At 42.3% G+C, this 19597-nt stretch overlaps 1 protein-coding gene across 1 annotated transcript in view; it reads right to left on the bottom strand.

Moving 5' to 3' along the window:
• PAPPA (pappalysin 1) overlaps positions 1-19597 on the bottom strand; it is a 177860-nt gene that overhangs the window by 100799 nt on the left and 57464 nt on the right. The window contains exons 5-7 of the mRNA XM_009482689.2: positions 15486-15678; positions 8832-8953; positions 2776-3283 (exon numbers count right to left, since the gene is read on the bottom strand). Of these exons, the coding sequence (XP_009480964.1) occupies positions 2776-3283; positions 8832-8953; positions 15486-15678 (823 nt within the window). The remainder of the gene's footprint in view (positions 1-2775; positions 3284-8831; positions 8954-15485; positions 15679-19597) is intronic.

Raw genomic sequence — 19597 nt, 5'->3', positions numbered from 1 at the left:
AGCTGAGATTAAAATTCAGCTTGAGAACAGAAGGTCTGGCATTATTTTGCATTTCTTAATAAAAGGTTGCCACTGTTCTAGTTATTTACTCTCCTCTGTGGAGCACCCAGTGCTGACTAGGCAAGGGCTATCCATTAAAGGCTCTCTCTCTTCTCAGCTTAAAGAGAAGTTCCCTCTCTTTGACGGGAAGAAGGTAGGGGAAATTAATTTTTCTTTCAGCATCGCCACACCTGGGGAAAGGATCTTGCTCACAGATAACGGTGCAAGCAAATATTTTCTTTGGGAGAAAAAGAGAAAGTGAAGATCAAGGTCAGAGGAGGCAAGAGTAAAGATATGTGACTGCCTTCAAAATAACCTTCCACAGAACATGTTGGGGTGTCATTTTATTTAATACGGAAAACATGTAAAAGCATAAAGGAGAGGTATCTAGCTTGGCGCTTACAGAGAGATAAAGGGGCTGCAAAGTCTGGTTGCACAGATATGCTTAATTCCAGCTGTATGGAATGAGACGAACAGGCAGATGCAAACAGGTCGAGAGAGATTTCATTTACCTCTACATATATATACACACACATAGGAGCATAGCCCAACACTTCTGTCCCTGAGTTCCCTGAAGCATCTTCCCTCCTTCCTGCTTACAGAGTATACTGACTGTGGCTACTCTTTGCACAAGGTGCTAAGGGGAAACTCATCTTGCCTTTGCCTCTACCACATAACCACAACCCCATACAGAGTTTTAGCGAGTTTGCTGTGTCTCAAGTTACGGCCCAGCAGCAGCCTGGACATATGGCATCAGCCTACGAATCTGCATGACCTCCCATCACCAGAGGATACAGATCAGTGCTGTGCACATAGGCATATTAGGATAAAAAAAAATCACCCCATTTTTCAAGATTTCAAACACATGCTGAATTCTTGGATCAAAACCAACTACAAGTGCTTATCTGCATCTTTGACTCCTCACCCAGTGACTAAAAACTTCATTTTAGTTTTCCAAGCATCTCATCGAAGCTCACTGGTAGGATTTTCCCTGTAGTCCCTGGAAAGACACAGACAACCTGAGGCCAGCTAGGCTAGAGGGTTTGTTTGGTTGGCTGTGCCAGCCTCCAGGAGCATCCGTTTCTGTCTACTGATCACAGGTAGAGCCCAGAAAGACTAACGTAAATTTTGTGTCTGATTTTTAGCTGGCTATGTAACTAGGTAAGACATACAGACAGGTACAGTAATGTTACCCCATGTGATTTATTCAATGACACACAGAAAAATTGTCATTAATCCCTGGCAACTGATTTAATTATTAGAGCACCCCTTCACTACAGCTGGCTATAAGCTAGAAGTCACCCACAAAATCATTATAAGAGACAAGGGAATAAAGCTCAGAATACAAGTTATGTTTTGTACTTTTTTTTTTCCTCACATTTTGTTATGAACTCAAAACTGGACCTGTTTCTGTGGGAACTTGTGCTAAGGTATGCAAATATTTCAAACCAAACCAGTCCCATTTTCCAATGAGAGTGGGCCAGGTTTCAGGCAAAGATGCTTTCACAGCAAAATCATGGGAAAATTCACCATTTTCCATGTTTCCAATATGCCAATATTAATCTCATATTAAGTGCCAGCAATTGTTGGAACAAGGCTACAACCCAAGAAAGCACTTAAGCACATGCTTAACTTTCAGCATATGAGTAACCTCAGTGATGTCTTGGGTCTTGTTTTTATATTCACTGTTGTTAGTTACCTTGAATTTTTAAATCCATAGGGACAATTTGCATCTTTTGAGCTGTATAATTGGGCCATGAAAGGGATGGTAGCTCATGATTACTGAATTGTTAATTAATCATCTTTATTATATTTAAATATGCTTTAGAAGACCATAATGATGTATGCTTCCTTGATATTAGCGGTACTAATTAGATCATCTTTTCTAAATTAGAGTGCAGTTTTCTTAGCAGGTTTCCTTTTATCTGGTGTTCATTTTTCAAAAGAGCTTCATGTTGTTCCCACAGATGACTGAATGATTTCCAGGGAATCATGTTATGCAAAAGATGTTTTTCTTGCTGCTGTAGAATGCCTATGAGTAGATCATGGATCTCCTTGAAATTGTTAAATATTTTGAAGTTGGACTTTCCTCAACAATCATATGTTCCTTGACTAGGATAACTGCATCTGGGATGAAACTCAGTCCCTACAACAAACTAGCGCATTACTATGTTAGAACAATCCCGCTCCAATACAATTTCTTTTAGTGACACGTGAAAGCAGAAGATGAAAGTGGCTGAAATACTTTTATATACTTGAACATGCAGGTGTATTTTTTTGCATTCTTTCTTCAGCAGTTAATTGGTGCTCCAGCACTGAAAGCCATTCTGTCTCCTTCTCCATCAAAATACTACTTTCAAAAGATTTCTAAGGAAATGATGACTATGTTACTCCAGAGGCCCTCATTTAGGTTATCTTAAACATTTAACATCATAGCTCAGGTAGTTTGCAATACCCTTTCTGGTTAAGAAAAGCCTGAATTTCATGTCTCTGCACAACTAGCCCAGAAATTTCTCAAAAGCTACCCGTGAAATCTCAGGTTATTTCACCTGCTTGTGACGGTCCTGGTTCCAGAGAGAAACTATGAGAATATCGTCTTTTGGTGATATTTGGTACATCTATCTAGTTCAAAATCCTAACAATCAATTGTGATGCTGGACATTAACAGGATGAGAAGAACAGGTTATTGTTTTTCTCTGAACAAGTCTATTCAGCTCTCTGGAAAGCAGTACTTACGTGTCAACAAATCTCCTGCTGAGGTTAGAGATGACAACTGGAGATCCAGACGGGAAAGGAGGGTCCCGAACCACTTTGTACTGGATGGGTTTGCAGTCCATGCACAGCGTGCTGTGGGGGACAGAGCTCAGCATGGCAGCATCAATTTCCAGGTGTTCATCCAGAGTGTAGATCTGGATCCCGTACACCTCCTCTCCCACTTGTCCTGCATCCAGCTTTATGGTCAATGGGATGTCGCAGAAGACATTCTGTGGCCCGAGAGAAATGTTCTTCCCACTGATGGTGAGCAACTTGATGTCATTCACCGCTCCGCTGGAGTCCCAGTCTGGGGAAACAAATGTCACCCAGACTGTGAGGGACTCTGGAGTCAGAGGATAATGGAACTCCAGCTGCAGGTAGCAGCCCTGAGGCTCGGGACAGGCTGGGGGCACCGTGTGTTGGTTGACTGCTGAGTTGGGACTCCATGTTCTGACACTGGATTTACAAGGCTGCTCAACATCAGGGTGTCCTGGAAAGAAAAAAGGAAGAAAAGACAGGGCACAAAAGAAGTTAGAGAACCTGGATTATCACTGGCATCAGTCTTGAAAGACAAACTGGTGGCAGGAGAGCATATCTGTCCAGAAAATGAATTATTGACTTGAACAGAACAGGCATGGCCAGCATGAAGAGGAGGAATATAACGACAATGTCTCCTGGCCAGGTGAGAGATGCAAAGCCAGTTTAAGTGCCCAGCTGGACTGGACACGACACAACACAGACTGTGTCAGTGCATCTGGTCCTGTATTTCCTATTTCTAGTGCCTTCCCCTGTGCCAAACAATGTTATTTTCTACCCCTTCCACTTGGTACTTTACCTGATAAACAGACTCACTTTGCCTTCAGTTTACCTCTGTGCTCCTACTTATTCCCTTGTCTCTCATTCTAAAATACAACCTTTTTCTCTTTAACAAAGACAAGAAAAGACCTTTTGTTGATGCCAAGAAGCTGTTGCACTGTGCTGTTGAGGGGCAACTCCTACACCATTTACAAGCTAATCTAGCACGTTGTGTAAGACCCCTTGTTTTGGAGGCACACGGAGCACAGGTCTGAGCTGTCTCTTTGTGCTCATTGCCTCCAAACAACAGGCACTTGTTCTTTTATATTTCTCACCGTTGGCTATGTTCAACTACATGGGAGGTATTACTAATAACTAATGAAAGCCACAATGCTTGCTGGGTTCCCAAATACTACGGTAACATTACAATTTGGCACAGAGTCATGGACTGCAAGATCCAGAGAGGTCAGATGGGTGGAACAGTTGGTAACAGAATCCAGTGAGAGCTATAAATTCCCTCTTCCTTACCAAATAATCACACGAAAAAGGGAGCAAGCAGGACAGGGAGAAGGCATAGTACAGAAAAGAAGAAAGGGAAAAGTAAAGATAAAGAAAGGTAACGAGAGGAGACAAATGGAGAAGGCAGAGGAAAAAAAAAGAGAACAGCTGTTTGTAACTGAGGAAGAAAGCAAGATAAAGCACTGGGCAAACATGAACAAACAGGACATCACTACTAATTTAAAGAGAAAAGGGCAATGTGTGAAGGTTATTCTTATTGTCTGTGATCCAATGAAGCGTTAGAAATGTGCCTCTTTTGTCAAGGATAAACAGCACAGGGAATTCTCCTGTTCATACCAAATGAACCCAGATGCAGAATAGATTTCCTGGTATCTCAGGCATTCTCCCCATGATCCAATGCAATTGTCCTGCAGATGCACAAATTTTAGCACTTCTCCCTCACCCGCACGTACCCCATAGCCCTCCTCTCCTCCTCGCATGCCACAGAGTAGTGGGAATGCCACTAACCTCCGCATCTGGAGAGACCACAGCAGTGATATATTTTGAAGAAAGCCAGAGTTCCATTTAACACACTCAAGTTTTTTCCCCCTGGCAAGCTTGCAAGTACTGTGTATAATCATTCTGAGTAGCAAATACCCCATTCAACTCACATTATCTCACAACGTTCACTGCCATCCGCACGTGCTTGGCTGGGCCCTCCAATGACTTTCTCACAGACTCACAGCAAGGTCCTGACTGATGCCCTAAGAAGGTGGTTTTTAACCCTAGTATCTCAGAGGGCTTTGGAAAGATCTGTGAATCTTATTGCTGTCATCTTGCAGATAGGAAAATTGCGTTGATTAATGGCTCACAACCCAGTACATTTTCAAAAGTGGTCTCCACTTGGGTTCCTGCAAATTCACCTCTGCCAGTTCAAGGCCTCTGTAAGACTTAAATAGTGAATAAACCTACATGTTTTGGTAGATTGGGGTGTGGAGTTACATGAATTGGACTCAGCCTCCAGGGATTTTACTGCAGATCATTATCCCAAAATGAGAGCTTGAGTGTAGTCATCCATAGACTAAAAACCTCAATGAAGTTGAGATAAAGAGACCCTTTCTTAAATACCATCAAACACTTAGACCTGGGTGAGAAACATTCATTTAATTGTGGAAGAGGATGGAAACATTATTCCATGTAACTCTAGATTTCTAGAGATGGGTAAATACTATGAAAATTACAAATATTTGTATATAAAAGAAACGGTGTGGTAGTTATTCTGCTGCTGTGCACTCAGGTTCTGAAAATCCTTTGGCTTGTAAGATCGTCAGCAAGATTGGTCATAGACAAGCACCTCATACAACATCATGCCTTGCCTAACATAAACTGTGAATGAGAGGTTTGTGAGGAGAAGTCAAATCCCATCTCCTGGTTAGAGAGCAAGGATGCAAGGATGGGAGGGAGGCTTCCCCCAAAATGTCAGCCACAGCCTGGTGTGTCATGCAGTTAAGTGAAGTGGGTTGGATGAATGCCCCTCCATTGCCCTGGCACATGGACAGAGACTTGACACACTTGTACAGGGAGGCCAGCTGGGACTGGCAGCCTCTCAGGATGCAGCCGCTGTCACAACTACAAGTCACCCGCCACATTTCTTACATGGTCCAGACAAAAGGACCATCCAGTGGGACTCTAATGTCTTAACTGAGACAATTCCACTTGCAAATACAGAATGAATTGCTCTCGAGTGAAATATTGGCCGCTGGGAAAGGCAGGGCACTAGAGCAGCCTAAGGCAGCAAGATTTTTTATTATATTTTCACACTACTTTTAGTCAATAGTGGGCCAGGCAGTAGGAATTGACTGATATATGCATATATTTCACAGTAAGCAAAGGTACTTACTTGGGTTTGAGCCAAAATCACCTTTCATATATAAAAAACCCTTTTGACCGAGTTGTGGAGGTGCTGTAAGGTTTGTTTATCTAGCTGGTGTTGCTGGTGAGAATCCAGGTAGGTTAGAGCTTTCTTGCTCTACGGTGAAGGTAAAGAGTAAATCAGAACTGCCTGATCTCCAGTGCCTTCCCACAACTGCTGCTGAGGAGCAAACAGCCACTCATGTAAGGGGCACAACTGGCTGAGAAAAAATCACAAAATACCTCAGCCTGGGGGTTGGACCCCACCATGCTCGGGCACAAGCAGGGCACTAGGAAGGACACAGTCCCCGTGGCAGAGTTTTGCAATGGGCATAGCTCACAGTCCAGACAACAGCTGGTGTCAGCTACCTGGGGTAACTTTGCAGTGTAACAATGCTATGAGACCTCAGGAAAATTAAATCAGACCAACCAGGTTCCGAGCTGCTCCACAGACACGTGAGAAATGTGGTTTTCTGGTTAGAAGCTGGATGAGTACTATGAAACATTTTCCATGAGTGTCATCTCAAATTTTAAAATGAGTTCATTTTGGCCATGCTTATGCCTCTTTTGTATTCACTTTCCATGAACATTCAAGCAGTGGAGATTTACACACAAGAACGCTTGCAGAAAGTGAATTTAAAGCTTGCATGCTTGAGTACTCACAGATAGACAATTAAAGAAGCCAGACAATGATCTAACTGTGCTATTTGTAACTCAGACCAAGTGCAAATAGGCAGAGATCCTGAATGTCAGGGAGTGTGGTAGTGATGACAGAAAATTACAGAGCAACAAATACCATACACTTGGTATATTTTCTACCCTAAAGTGGAGACAACTTATTAATGTAGTAAGAGGATAGGATTCCCAAATTTTCTTTCCAGAGCAATGGCACAACAGCAATTCAATGAGACAGATAAGGATCGGACTGCACCCTTCATAGTTAAGAACATGCAGTCACACACTGTAAGAAAAGGAAATTAAGTGCAAAATACAGCTGAGTAATAAATCTTAGAGTAGCTTAGCTTCTCTAGGAATGATGCCGCTGGCAAGACGTGTGAGATCTAGAAGTTCTCAAATCAGAGCTCGCTGGAGAAATTGTGATGGAACTGCGTATCTCAATGGAATATGCAGTTCTTTCAAAATCAAAACACTTCGCAAAATTGGGTTTATTTGGCCAAAATTTTATTCTGGAAGAGAAAATGGGAAGAAAGTTCTAACAATATTGGAACATTGTATTTTGACATTTTCAGAAGAAATCGGTTCACTTTTGCACTTTGAAACACTTTTCATTTTGATATTAACAGTTGCTTTTGCCCTAGATTATATACTAAAAGGGGATATTTTCAAATGTCATAATTTAACTGAAGTTCATGAAAGAGGAATTATATGAGCTAAACAAAACATTTTGGCCAGCCTCAAACACCTTTTGTTTTTAATTTTCCTTCATGGAGAATTTCAAAAGTTTCAGGTTTTGTTCCAAACAAAACCAGGTTTCAAAGTCTTGTAATCCTTGGCTAAGTGGAAATTCCACCTTCCACCCTGCACTACTTCTGCAAGTGATCCAAACTTCGCTAATCCTGTTTACTTGACAATCCAGTCACATTCGTAGCCAGAACACTGCTTCCCAATTCAAAGCTCTTGAACAACATCCACCCAAGGGGCAGGTGCACTCTGTGCTGTGCCTGGCAGCCTTGGCCCTTGGCTGTCCAAACTGGGGGGGTGAGTTAGAGTGAACCGCAACCTCTGTTGGGCCCCTACCCTGGGAGATGGGCGTGCGGGGTGGAGGACACTTGCCCACAGATCTTGTCCCAGCATGCAGCAGGGATGCAGCTTGCTGCACACGCTGACCTTAGGACTAGGGAGGGCTCCTGGGTGCCACCACTGCATATATCACCGTATTAGCTTACAAATAATGTTTCTTGTAGAACAACTCCCACATACTCTAGCTGCAGGACAGAGAAGCCCTTAATGTAAGGAGGTATTTGTATAATGAATTTGCAAAATCCAAGGATTGGCCTTTGAGTTCAATGAGCCCACCTGTGTGTTTACATTGAAGTCTGGGCCCAGAGTGTGCTGCTCCCGAAGGAGTAGCTTGTGATGGACAGATTGAAATAATATTCTGCTCTTTCCAAAACATAATTTGTGATAACTGACCTCTGCCTGGTATAATCTTAAATATGCTCTACCACATCCATCTACTTGCGTAATGGAAGGTACATATGGAGGAGAGTTAATGGTAGAGATCTAATGACCAGCTCTGCAGACCATTCTCCTTCCAACATGCTCTAAGAGAAGCAGTAAGAATGACTTGCAAAACACCCTGAACTTGTCTGGACTTGATGTAGTCACCTGTGTTCATGCTGCAGAGTACTTGCCCAAAGGGCAATCTCCACTCCTTTCAGTGTGTCTGCTGGTGCAGCCTGCTACTATTCAATGCAAGGGCAGCAGAAATGAGGCCCAAGTAAGTAACACACAATTCTTCACTTTTGGAGTTGGAGTAGAAGGAATAAACAGCTCCTCTGAGGAATCCATCTGGCAGATGTGAATGGTCAGCATTTCTTGGCATTCTGCTGCTTTCTGAAATTCAGGTTCAGCTCCTGGAATTCATTTAATTCATGGGCAGGGTCAGGACACGGGGGCCAAAACACAGGTATTTCAGCCAATGGCATTTCTTCAGGGCACAGTGTATTCATCTGTCCTCTAGTTTTGTTCACACTATATACAGGTATAATCAGCCACTCTCTCCCAAATTTTCCTACTGTGTTTGTGGCTCTCCTTTTGCTCTGGCCTGTCTTCTCCCCCACCATGTCTTTGTCCCCAGCCCTGTGACTCACCTTCTGCTTCCCGTGGGCTCCAGTGCCCTGAGGGATCACAGGGCATCGGGGAAGAGGCGCTGAAGGCGTACTGCACCAGGACTCTTCCTTCTGCACACAGATCACATGCTGATCCCACTTCTCTAGGAGGCCAGGAAAACAGGAAAACACACCAACTTAGTAACAGCTGAACGAGCTGCTTATTCAACTATATTAAAAGCAATAAGACTTAGAATTCAGTTCTGCTTAACCCTGTTCTCACACCACTGACTAGAGTGTTTTCTGATGCTGACCCTCTGTAGGTTTGGGCTAACGGCCTGCATAGATGGCATCTGTGAATCCGCCATCCAACACAGAATGACAGCAACCTGTGAAATCACGCTCAGCTATATCTTTTTTTTTCCCCTGCACTACAACTGGATCAAACCCTGACAAAAGGAAATACGTGTTGCTTAGTGGTTACAGAAAACTGCCTCAGGAGATTTCAGATCTATTTCGGCTCCCACCATCGATTTATGGCTTGAACTTGCAGTATCTTCAGGATTGTGAAGGCCTTGGGCTTAGTGGTGATCAGAGGAGAGGTCAAAGTCCCAGGCTCTGAGAACATCAAACAGAGCTGCTCTGCGAAGCATGGCTTTGCTAAGTATGCAAGGACCTGCTTTTGGAGGTGTATCACAGCCCAGATCATTACAAGCCTGGAAAAAGGGTGGGCTATGAACATACAGAAAAGAACATGTCCTTAATCCTTTTCACAGGGGAAACTGTATTCAATACCTGGTAGCTTTGACACCAGTGGATGGCTTTTTCTGAACTGGAACATTTTATGGCTCCATGCCATCAGATGGCATGACATAGTATTAAGAAAGGCATTTCACTGCCCAATGCCAACATCACTTCACCTACACAATACACCTAATACCAGCTGTCAATAAAGTACTATCAGCAGAAGTGATTGAACAGGAAAACACAGTTAAACACTGATTCACAAATATTTTTGCTAATACATTCACAAGATCAGGGTTTAAGCTGATGTGGACTGGAGTAACTCTAATATCTTCCATAACATTAAGCTGATTTATATCAGCTGAGGATGCAACTCTCACAGTTCAGCCCTACGTTCTTTGGGGTCATGAAATTTGGAACTGTGTATGACCCAGAATGTGTGGTTATCCAGCCAAGTAAGTTGCTTATTATTCAGAATTCATTGTTCTGCTTTAAGGAACGCTGCCCACTCAAAATGAAAGGAAAAAATTAATTATCTTAATGATTAAATGCACCTAGGAAAGGACAGAAGTTTTAGGCAAACAATTTGTGCGTAACACATAGTGCATTTGCTAAGCTACCCAATTAAGTATGGATTGAGTCATCAATTATTATAATCAGCTATGCAAATTTTAACCACCTCCCGTTGTGCGATTTATTTCAGCACTGCTTTGCGAAGGGCACTGTGATCCTCAGGCAGAAGTTATTTTGGATCCTCAGCGAGGACACCGGGACTGTAAATTTATTCTCCCAGCCCTCCCAGACTGTACGATCTCATTTCCCTTTGGTGTTAGGGACGACACATGCTCAGCTGCTCCACAGATTAGCATCTCCTATTTGTTGACAGGGATCTATTTGAAAGTCAACTTTCTGTTGGCTTAATTAGGTGGAAGCAGGGATTGTCAACAGGGGGGACTTCAAATGAAATCAGTGGTAAAACTCATATCCATTTCAATATGGCCCACAGCCACCCCTACACAAAGAGATGGTGAATGATTAAACTCGCAGCCAGTGCAGAAAGGGATGCACCTGCTGAAAGCATCTGAAGAATAAAATGTGGCAATGGGGTAGAATAGAGAAGAGGGAGGCAAAGGTGCCCTCCTCTTCCTTGCTTGATCTGTAATGCTGGTGATGAACAAATTTGGATATGTTGCAAATAACTTCTCTCTCTGTCTTGTTTCACCCACCTGCACTATTGGTATGGCACTGCCTCCCTACTTCATTTCTCAGCTGTCTTTTTAGCAGTGGTTTAAGTGTAACTCTGCTTGCCTAAATAATATATGCAAAAAAATTCAAGAATCCAGAATAAAGGGTACTAAGAAATAAAAATGTAGAATTATTACTGTGCAGTTGTTTTTCAGACACACGCATCAACAGTCAGGATAGAAGTCCCTGCAATAATAATATTTCAGTTTCTCTACAAAGAGACTCCTGCATTAGTGCTTGATCCTGGATGAGGACAGGACTTTGAAAGCCAAGTTTCCACAATTAGGACTGCTTTTTACTCAAATTAGCAGCTATACAATTTCATCACAGGCTGCCATGGTGGAAAAAACTGTAGGCTTATGGACAAACATTTCCTTTTACCAGCAAGCACTTGGAGGTAAGAGAAATCACAAGGACCATCATGTGGGAAAGGCTATGAGCAAACTTTCTCTTTTTACTTTTCCAATTTGGGAGCCAAACTCAACCCTGATGTAAGTCCACTGGCTGAAAGGAGTTACACAGGGGATGACTCCTGGGTTAAAGTTTTTGGTCTGCAGACTGTTGCACACAAATCCTACAAACAGCCATGAATGTCAAAACTAATTATGGAATCGCATTTACAGGCTTACGAAAATCTAAGCCAGACCCTTACACCTTATGCAGCCACGGACACCAAGACAAAATGAGCATAAATTGGTTCAAAACACTATTAATTAGGAATGATAGCATATCTGACACCTTATACACCAGTGCACATGACTCCCCAAAGTGCAGGGTAATGGAAAATCTAGACTTCTCTGCTTTCTAATAAGCCAAGTACTGGGGAAATTCCAGCTTATGAAGTTCAGAGAGCAGGAGGAATTCATTCCTACAGCATGATATTTCAGTGAAGTGGATTCAAAAATCTAAAGATTACTAGTGAAAAACAGACAATTCTCTTCAGGGCCAGCATCAGTTCAGCGGGCAACTCAAAACCAGTAAACATCTGTCATTTCTTCCAGTAAAGAGGGCCTGTTTTCAGACTAGATTGTATCTGCTTACTTGAAATTCAGAATTGGTGCTCTCCCCTCTAAGGCACTGAAACTTTCCAGCAAGGTTTAAGCAAGCGATTATCAAACCCAGCCATCTAGATCTGGGACACCATACTGACCAAAATATTTGCTTGCTGAGAATGAGATAGCATCAGATTCATGGAAATTAATGCAGTCACCTCAATGAAAACTTGGAAGAGCAGATGCGTTCAAAGTTTTCTGTCCAAGCAGAATTTGCTGCAGAGCCCTATTACAATAACTGTTTACATCCTGCCTTCGCATATCAAACAGGAGGCGCATGAATGGATGCTTAGCGACAGCAGATGAACGCATCTAATAGATGCAGTCAGGAAATGAATAGAGTTTTCTTTTTCTCACTTGTTTTCACTTGTTTTGTTGGCTCTATTATTATTTTATTATTACATATTATTATATGTGCATGCGACATTTTTCATGCTTTTTTTTAATGGGAGGATGGAGAATGGTAAGTATTCCAATCCCGTGTGAAGTAGCTACAAGAAGAAATGCTGGTTCTTGATATATTTGATTATTAGAGATGTTTAGAAGCTCAACCAGCTGCTGAAGTTTAGGGTCAAACATGTTGGCAAATTTATGTGCAGGTAAATGACTCTCTAGAGTAATATAGCAGACATCAATTGAACACAGTAAACAGGTAAGGAGGATCTGTCAGGCAGATTTCACTTCTGTGCACAGCTCATGTAGCCACTCTTGCCAAGGTGTGAGGACACAGGATAGCCAACCCCAAATTTACAAGAACTATGAGTTAGCATTACTCTCTGTCCCCAAATCCACATAATTAATCATGTAATTCCTAGAACTGAGGCCCTAAGAGAAAAGCACCTTAATACTGTGGCATCTGTGACAAAGTTGCATCTAAGCAGGGAAAAGGCACATGGTCTTTACTTCCATGCTTCATCTCCCTTCAACTGCAGACCTGTCAGGACCTCACCCACAGACAGCCCAGTGTTACATTTTTAAACACAAGGCCAAATTTTCCCTTCCTGACTTTTCATTAAGCAGAAGTCACTGCCTATGCACAGCTCTAGAGAATAAAATGGACATAAAAGGAACTTGAGTTACACTGAGTGTGCCTACAGTAGCACTGTAATTTGGATCAGGAGCGAGCTTTTGAAGTGAAACTCTTCATCTTCGCCACTTCAAGCACTCGGAGCAGTCCTGGAGCATGGAAGCTGGACCCAGTTTTGCCTGAAACCAGACTGGAGATGTGCTCCAGGACCACACCTGATGTGCTCCAACTGCTGATGCCATGGGGCCAGGCTAGAGCTAGGCTGAAACAACCCGTCCAAAATCCCTACAGTGTTGATGTCAGGTCTTCATAACAACTGTTTGGCGCTAGAGAGCTACTTATATTGGGCCACAATACTTGCTAATGTAGCCAGAGCCATTCATCCTTTTAAGGCCCCTTTACACTGTCAAAACAGCATGGAGGGGGCCTCTGTGCATTAGAAACCAGGCCCAAGGCACTCAGCAGTTGAGTATCAGTCTTCTGTTTTTTACATGAATAGTCCCATTGAAGTGAATGAGTTTATTCATTCAAGCGAGGCAAGTAAAATTTGGGCCATGGTGTGCACTTTGTGTAAAAATATCTGCAAAGATTTACAGTATTCCCACACAGAGATAAGATTATACTTGGCCAATTTTACCTCCTACTTGTCTTGCACAGTGACCCAATTTTACAAATTGATACAGGCATGTATCTCTAACCGAGCAGTGCTGGACACATTGGTACTGGAAGTTCAGCATGTGAGCTTTACCAGTATTATTCACTGTAATACTACTATCATCCTTGTTTTGATTACTGTATTAGAAATTTGGGCATGTTTTAGACAGGATCATTTATATATTTCAGTGACATTTTTAAACGGTCACAGCAACATTTCTGTATTTATTAGCTTTGGGAATCTCATTTTAACAAGGAATTGGACTCAAAGTATTTGAGGCTGTCTCTTTAAATCTTCTCAGTAATACTGAGCACACAGATTTGAAAACCCAAAGGATTTTTTTTTCTAGAAAATCACTATTTATTTAACATATGATAACTCTGTTATGAAATTTTAGATTTAGCAGGCTATCCACTGTATGTTATTTAAGAAGCAACTAACTAGGGGTTATTAAGAACATATTGATTGAGTTATAAGAAATATGTAATAAAGACATATTTGGTTACATAACAATTAACTCTGCATCAGTGTGTTTTAAGAGGCAGATGGTATTTATTTAACACACAATAAGTATCTTCTAAAATCTAAATTAAATTGGAGAAACTTAATTTACCTAAAAATGATTGTGGACTAAAAAATTCTGAATTAATTTTCAGAACGTCACATAAGTCCTTTTCACACATAGAGAATAAAAGGATTTAGTTGCAAAACTGCAATTAAAACAATACTGTTCAGAGCACAAGATCTCTCTTTATCAACTCCTAATATGATTTGATTGCCCTCCCCATATTAATCTGCAATAAAGGTGGAAAATCGCATCTGAGCAGAAAATAACAGCTATGTGCCTACTCAGATAAACTGCAAGCTGGCCACTGAAATGGCCACGGTGTCCTAGCAGTGCTGGAAGGAGTTTCATCCCTGATGGAGGCAGTGGCTTTCAAGGTGCTCTCACTGAACAAAGCAGCAGTGCTGAGACAGCTCTTTGGGTGCTAATATGCTTGTAAATTCGGCCTCCTGTGATATGTACTGCTACAGTCCTGAAGGACACTCAAAGTTTATTCTCTATAAAATAACAAAGCAAAAAGCAGAGAAGAAATGCAAACAGGGAGGGTAAGTTAATGGTAACACAAGAAGGCCAATCATTTAGGAAAATCTCAGCTAGGACTCCCATAGCTCCTGCAGACCATCCAAACGCTGTGTAAGAGTATTTAGACGGCCTACCCAGTTGCTCAGGTCATCCTGGGGTAGAGTTGCTCTGGCTATGAACTGCAATGTGGTGCAACTCTTGTCCAGAGCCCTGCATTCATTTAATTTTTTTTGGTACCATGTAGCTGCATGCTTGTCAGACACGAACACACACATGTACTCTGACCTACATGCTCTACTCCCAGTACAGCAAGATGACACTTGCATGATACTGAGGGTTTTAGGTCTTTGACTCTGCCTTGCTCAGCTCCCATCTCAGACCTGCAGCTCAGGGAAGAAGGCAGCATTTGTCCCTCTCCCTGGCCCTGCCACCTCCTTGCTCTGTGAGACTCCACTGCCCACGAGCTCTGTGTTGTCACGGGAGCAGAAACAAGGTTCACCTTGTCCTCGCAAAAGAAATGTGCAAGAGGAGGAGGGGGAACGTGCAGGCAGAGCTGAAGCCCACAAGTATTCATGAGGAGGAGTAACAGAAGGAATCACAGGGCCAGAATAGCTGATTGAAAATTCCTCCCATAACATACGGAAAAAGATTTGTCCTTTACATGGCAAATCAATGGCCCTCAACAGAGTGCTACAGGCTGAGAAAGGAAGAGCAGAAAACAGATCAATAACCTCCTCAATATGAACAAATTAAGGAAAGAGCCTTAACCCAGACTGAGTGTAGCATGTGTTAAAGCTGCGCTCCTGGAGTGGGGCTCCAGGTTGTTTCCTTATTTCTCCCTTTTCCATTCAATTCAGTGCAAGAGTACAGAGCAGCACGTGATCACCTTTCAAAGAAGTGGCCATCAATGGGTGGAAACCACTCCAGGGTGACAGAGGTGGAGGTCCGAGCCACAATCTGGGGGGCAATTGCAATAGGAGCCGGTTTCTTTGCAGGCTGCCAGCTCTGATAGACAAGGTCCAAGTAGCAGTGCATCCTGGCCACTTGGTTGGGCGTGAAGGAGTCGGTGCAGTCATCATCTGAAATTAAAACAGAAGCCACATCAACCACGTGGGAGATAGGGTGGGAGCAAGAGAGAGAATTACAACCTGGTGAATGGCAGCTTCTTGCAAGGGCCAGGATGGGTTCTTGCAGCACTCAAAAGTTAATGGCCTGTGAACGAATTAGTGCAGTCATCACTTGTGGAGGCAGGTGAATAGAAACAAAAGCTAAAAAGGGAAAAAAAAAAAAGGTCAATAAACGTTCTCTCCCTCTGGTCCGGGATACATATGAAGCACCTAGAGATCATCCCAAGATGAGACAGAGACACATGGAGGTGAAGAAACAGAAAGCCTCAGTGCAGCACCTTCTGGTCAGATCTGGGGCTACCAGTGGACCTCTGGGCTTAAAAGAATTTCATGTCTAAAAGAGGATCTCTGAGAGAGGATAAAAGGGCAAAGAACAGCTAGTGTTAGGATAAAGCATTGACTGAGATTCATGCAAACTGTGTGCAATAGACTTTGACAGATTTCTTAGCTTAAAAGAACAGAGAATTTTAAAAATTAATATTTTTTTAAAGTTCTTAAGTTTTCTAATGAACAACGTTCCGAAAGATCAATTTTAAAAAAATCATCACAAACACTGATTAAAAATGTAAATTTTTGGTGCAGTAAAATAACTTTATTGCTATTAAAAATCTCCCCCATTACCATTACAATTCTCACCCCTTTCTGAACTCCTCATAAACATTTTTGCTATTTAAAATTTCTTTTTCACTCAAAATGGAGAAATCATTTGGCTGGATAATTTCCCATAAATATCCATTTCTCATTTAATCTGTTTTCCCCAAACATGATTTGGCAACAAGAATACATCTTGTGCCCTCTGAACACCATACAACTTTGCAACTACAATGCCCCAGAGAAGTAGAAAATTACTATTTCTCTATTGTGCAGATCACAGAAGGCATAAATATGTTGTGCAAAGTCACCCAGAAAAGCTATGCTAAAGAACTTATTGCTAGCACTTTAACCATTTTTCTGGTACTCTTCCCATCAGATGAAAAGCTCTTGAAAACACAGAGTGTTTCTTCACATGTGCCTGCAGAGTTCCCAGCCCAGTAAAACTCAGTCCCAGATGAGACCTCTGCATGCTGCCACGATACAAACAACAATGACAATTTTGCACAGGTCAAGTAATACACTTTTCTGGGAAGATGCAGGTCACCAAAGGCTGTTCAGAGAGTTGCTTGCATGTGTGTACGTTGGCAGTTCAATATTGTAATAGCGTTACTAGATGCTCTGACGTCTGCAAGTCTGTGTCCTGTGGAACTCAAGAGGACCAAAAAAATATGAATTTGTTCTAAAGAGAAGTGTGAATTTGCTGGCTAATTTAAAACCTTACCACATCTTCCCTGAGATGCAAACAAAAAGAGACAGCTTCAGTTGGGATCCTGCTCAAATTACAGCCCCAAATGCAGTCCTACCACAGTAAGGACCTGTCAGTTCACATGTTCTCCTGTGTCTCTCCTAATTCCACTGAGCGGTGAGCCTCCCCTTATCAAACATGCACAGGAGATAGACAGACACCACCAGCTCGAAAATATCTACAAATCCCTGTGGGTATGCAAAATGCTGCTTTAATATGACATCTCTGGATTTCCTCAATAATTATCGATGGTCTATCCCTGAGCATGTTGTACAAGCCATAAATATTCTTCACGGAAGCCCAGAAGGACACAAAGGCCCTTAATAGCCATCATAAAGGAACAATAAAATATATATAGGACAAAGCAGTGAGACAATGGCACAGGAGAAAGATGACCTGCATTCTCAATCTGTTTAAACATCAGCACAGGCTGTGCCCTGGGGGAGGGGAAAGGAGGAGAGGTGAGGGAGAAAGGTATTTCACTTGATCACTCAATTTCAAGAAAGGTTCAAGATCCTCCAATGAAGTAATAATTAGAGAAATTCAAGAGACTTTGCTGGGATGATTATTTCAACAGAACTCAGAGGCAGAATTCCTGCTGATTTCATGGAGAGTGGTCTAAAAGACTAACTTACATTTTTATTTGGGAACACCACGGCTATTTGGACTTGTAAAAATAATTTAGAAGTCCAATTTCTCACACTTCTCGATCTTCTGGACATCGTAACTTGTTATTTCAGGGAAAAAAAAAAGTTACTCTTTAAGTCAGTGCTTTGCCACAGAGTTGGGGGTAACTGGACAGACGGATGTTAGACAGACAGACAAACACAATATGATCAAGCTGTATACAAGCAGCAAAACAGAAAAGAAAGAAAGGCAATGTTTAGAGCTGCATGACCTCAACCTGGATGTTTCAAAGGTATTTCTATAGCAATTTGATATCCTGATATATTTTTATTCCACTGGCAACAACAGAAAAGCAAACAGATTCATGCATGAGCTCTAGAGATGCCTATCATGTTGCTTCTCTTAATTTTTCAAGAAGAAGGGAAAAAAAATAGTTTCTGCTCAGAACACCAGCACATCACAAGAGCAGATAGGTATCTCTGTGGTCTGCCGCTCTGTCTCAGTTCTCGAGAGAATTGGCAAGGCAAGTTCTCTTTGGAAGAAGAGACCTCAGCATTTTGAAACATGCATGCTCCACCCCTTGTCACATACACACAAGCAGATTTAATTTGGTGGAGGGATATTGTCATCTGGAGTCACACAAGCAGATTTTATTTGGTGGAGGTATATTGTCATCTGGAGTGGCACTGACTTATTTGTGTGATGTTACCAGGAGGCTGTATCAGGCAGTAAGACTCTGCCCTACCACATGCACAAAAGTGCACAACACGCTGAGGAGCTGACTCAGTGCGTGTATGCTTGTCCCTGAAAACACCCTCTAAACAAATAGAAAAATAAAGAGAAAACTAAGCATCACTTTTAGCTAGTGCCCTGAAGGGCATAAAAGCATTTCTGTTATAAATCATTTCAATCTGTGCCCCAGATGACATTAAACACTTTGCTTCTCCACAGTTTTATTACAGAATAAGCACTCCTATGACCTTTTGAGTGGGCGATCTGTGTTTTTGCCTGGAGTATAAAGGTGCCCTTCAGCGGCTATAAGTATATTGGTCACCTTTAAAATGTTGCTGATGTTGTCAGCTCAATGTCACAGACCTTCATCACGGCTAGACCCTGTGACCCAAAATAAGGCAAAACACGAGACAAGGTATCCCCTGTTCTTTCTGGGAAATAATGGAGGGTCCTTCAACTCCCCTTGAACTTCCAGGAGTGCAGCAAGGACCCCACCCCACCCTCGTCGGATGGGCAAGGGTCACAGCAGCTCATGCCCTCTTTGCATTATGCTCTGTTGGTAGGAGTGCCACAAAATGGCACCCCTGAGCAACACAGCTATGCCTACAGAAGCCTGCAGAGTTATAACTACAAAATCAGGCTTTTGCTTAAGCAGCTTATTCCTCTTGGAGGGGTGGTTTTACCACACTGATATGGAGCCTTTGCAGTTGCACTTGCAGCACAAACTAGCACAGCACACTGGTAGTCTTTGACCAGAAGAGCAATCCTGATCCAGGTACTATCCCAGTATTCACACTCTGATGATGAAACTCTGATGCGAGTGATTGTAGCTGAATGACAGTGACTCTAAATCAAACACCAAACACGGTTCTCGAACGGACGCATGGAGGCATGAGCAGTGTTTCATTAGGTGTCTACCTATCACAGGTTCATTACACAGCCTTGGTGGTATCATCATTCATCTGACATTCAATACGTCCTTGCGGAAGGGTAAACAATCTCTGAATTTGGGTTTTTCAAAGAAGACGTCATAGATCAGACATCTGGATCCCAGGGAAACAGGGTGTCAAATTTGCTGTAGAGCCTTTAGAAGCTGTTTTCTTAATGCTTATCTCATTTCTTCCCCCCCGCCAAACCTTCTGTCTGGTCATCACATGAAACTATGTAAAGTTG

Source organism: Pelecanus crispus, chromosome 9 (genome assembly GCF_030463565.1).
Source record: "Pelecanus crispus isolate bPelCri1 chromosome 9, bPelCri1.pri, whole genome shotgun sequence".
Taxonomy (NCBI): domain Eukaryota; kingdom Metazoa; phylum Chordata; class Aves; order Pelecaniformes; family Pelecanidae; genus Pelecanus; species Pelecanus crispus.
This window is presented reverse-complemented; position numbering and strand designations above follow the sequence as displayed.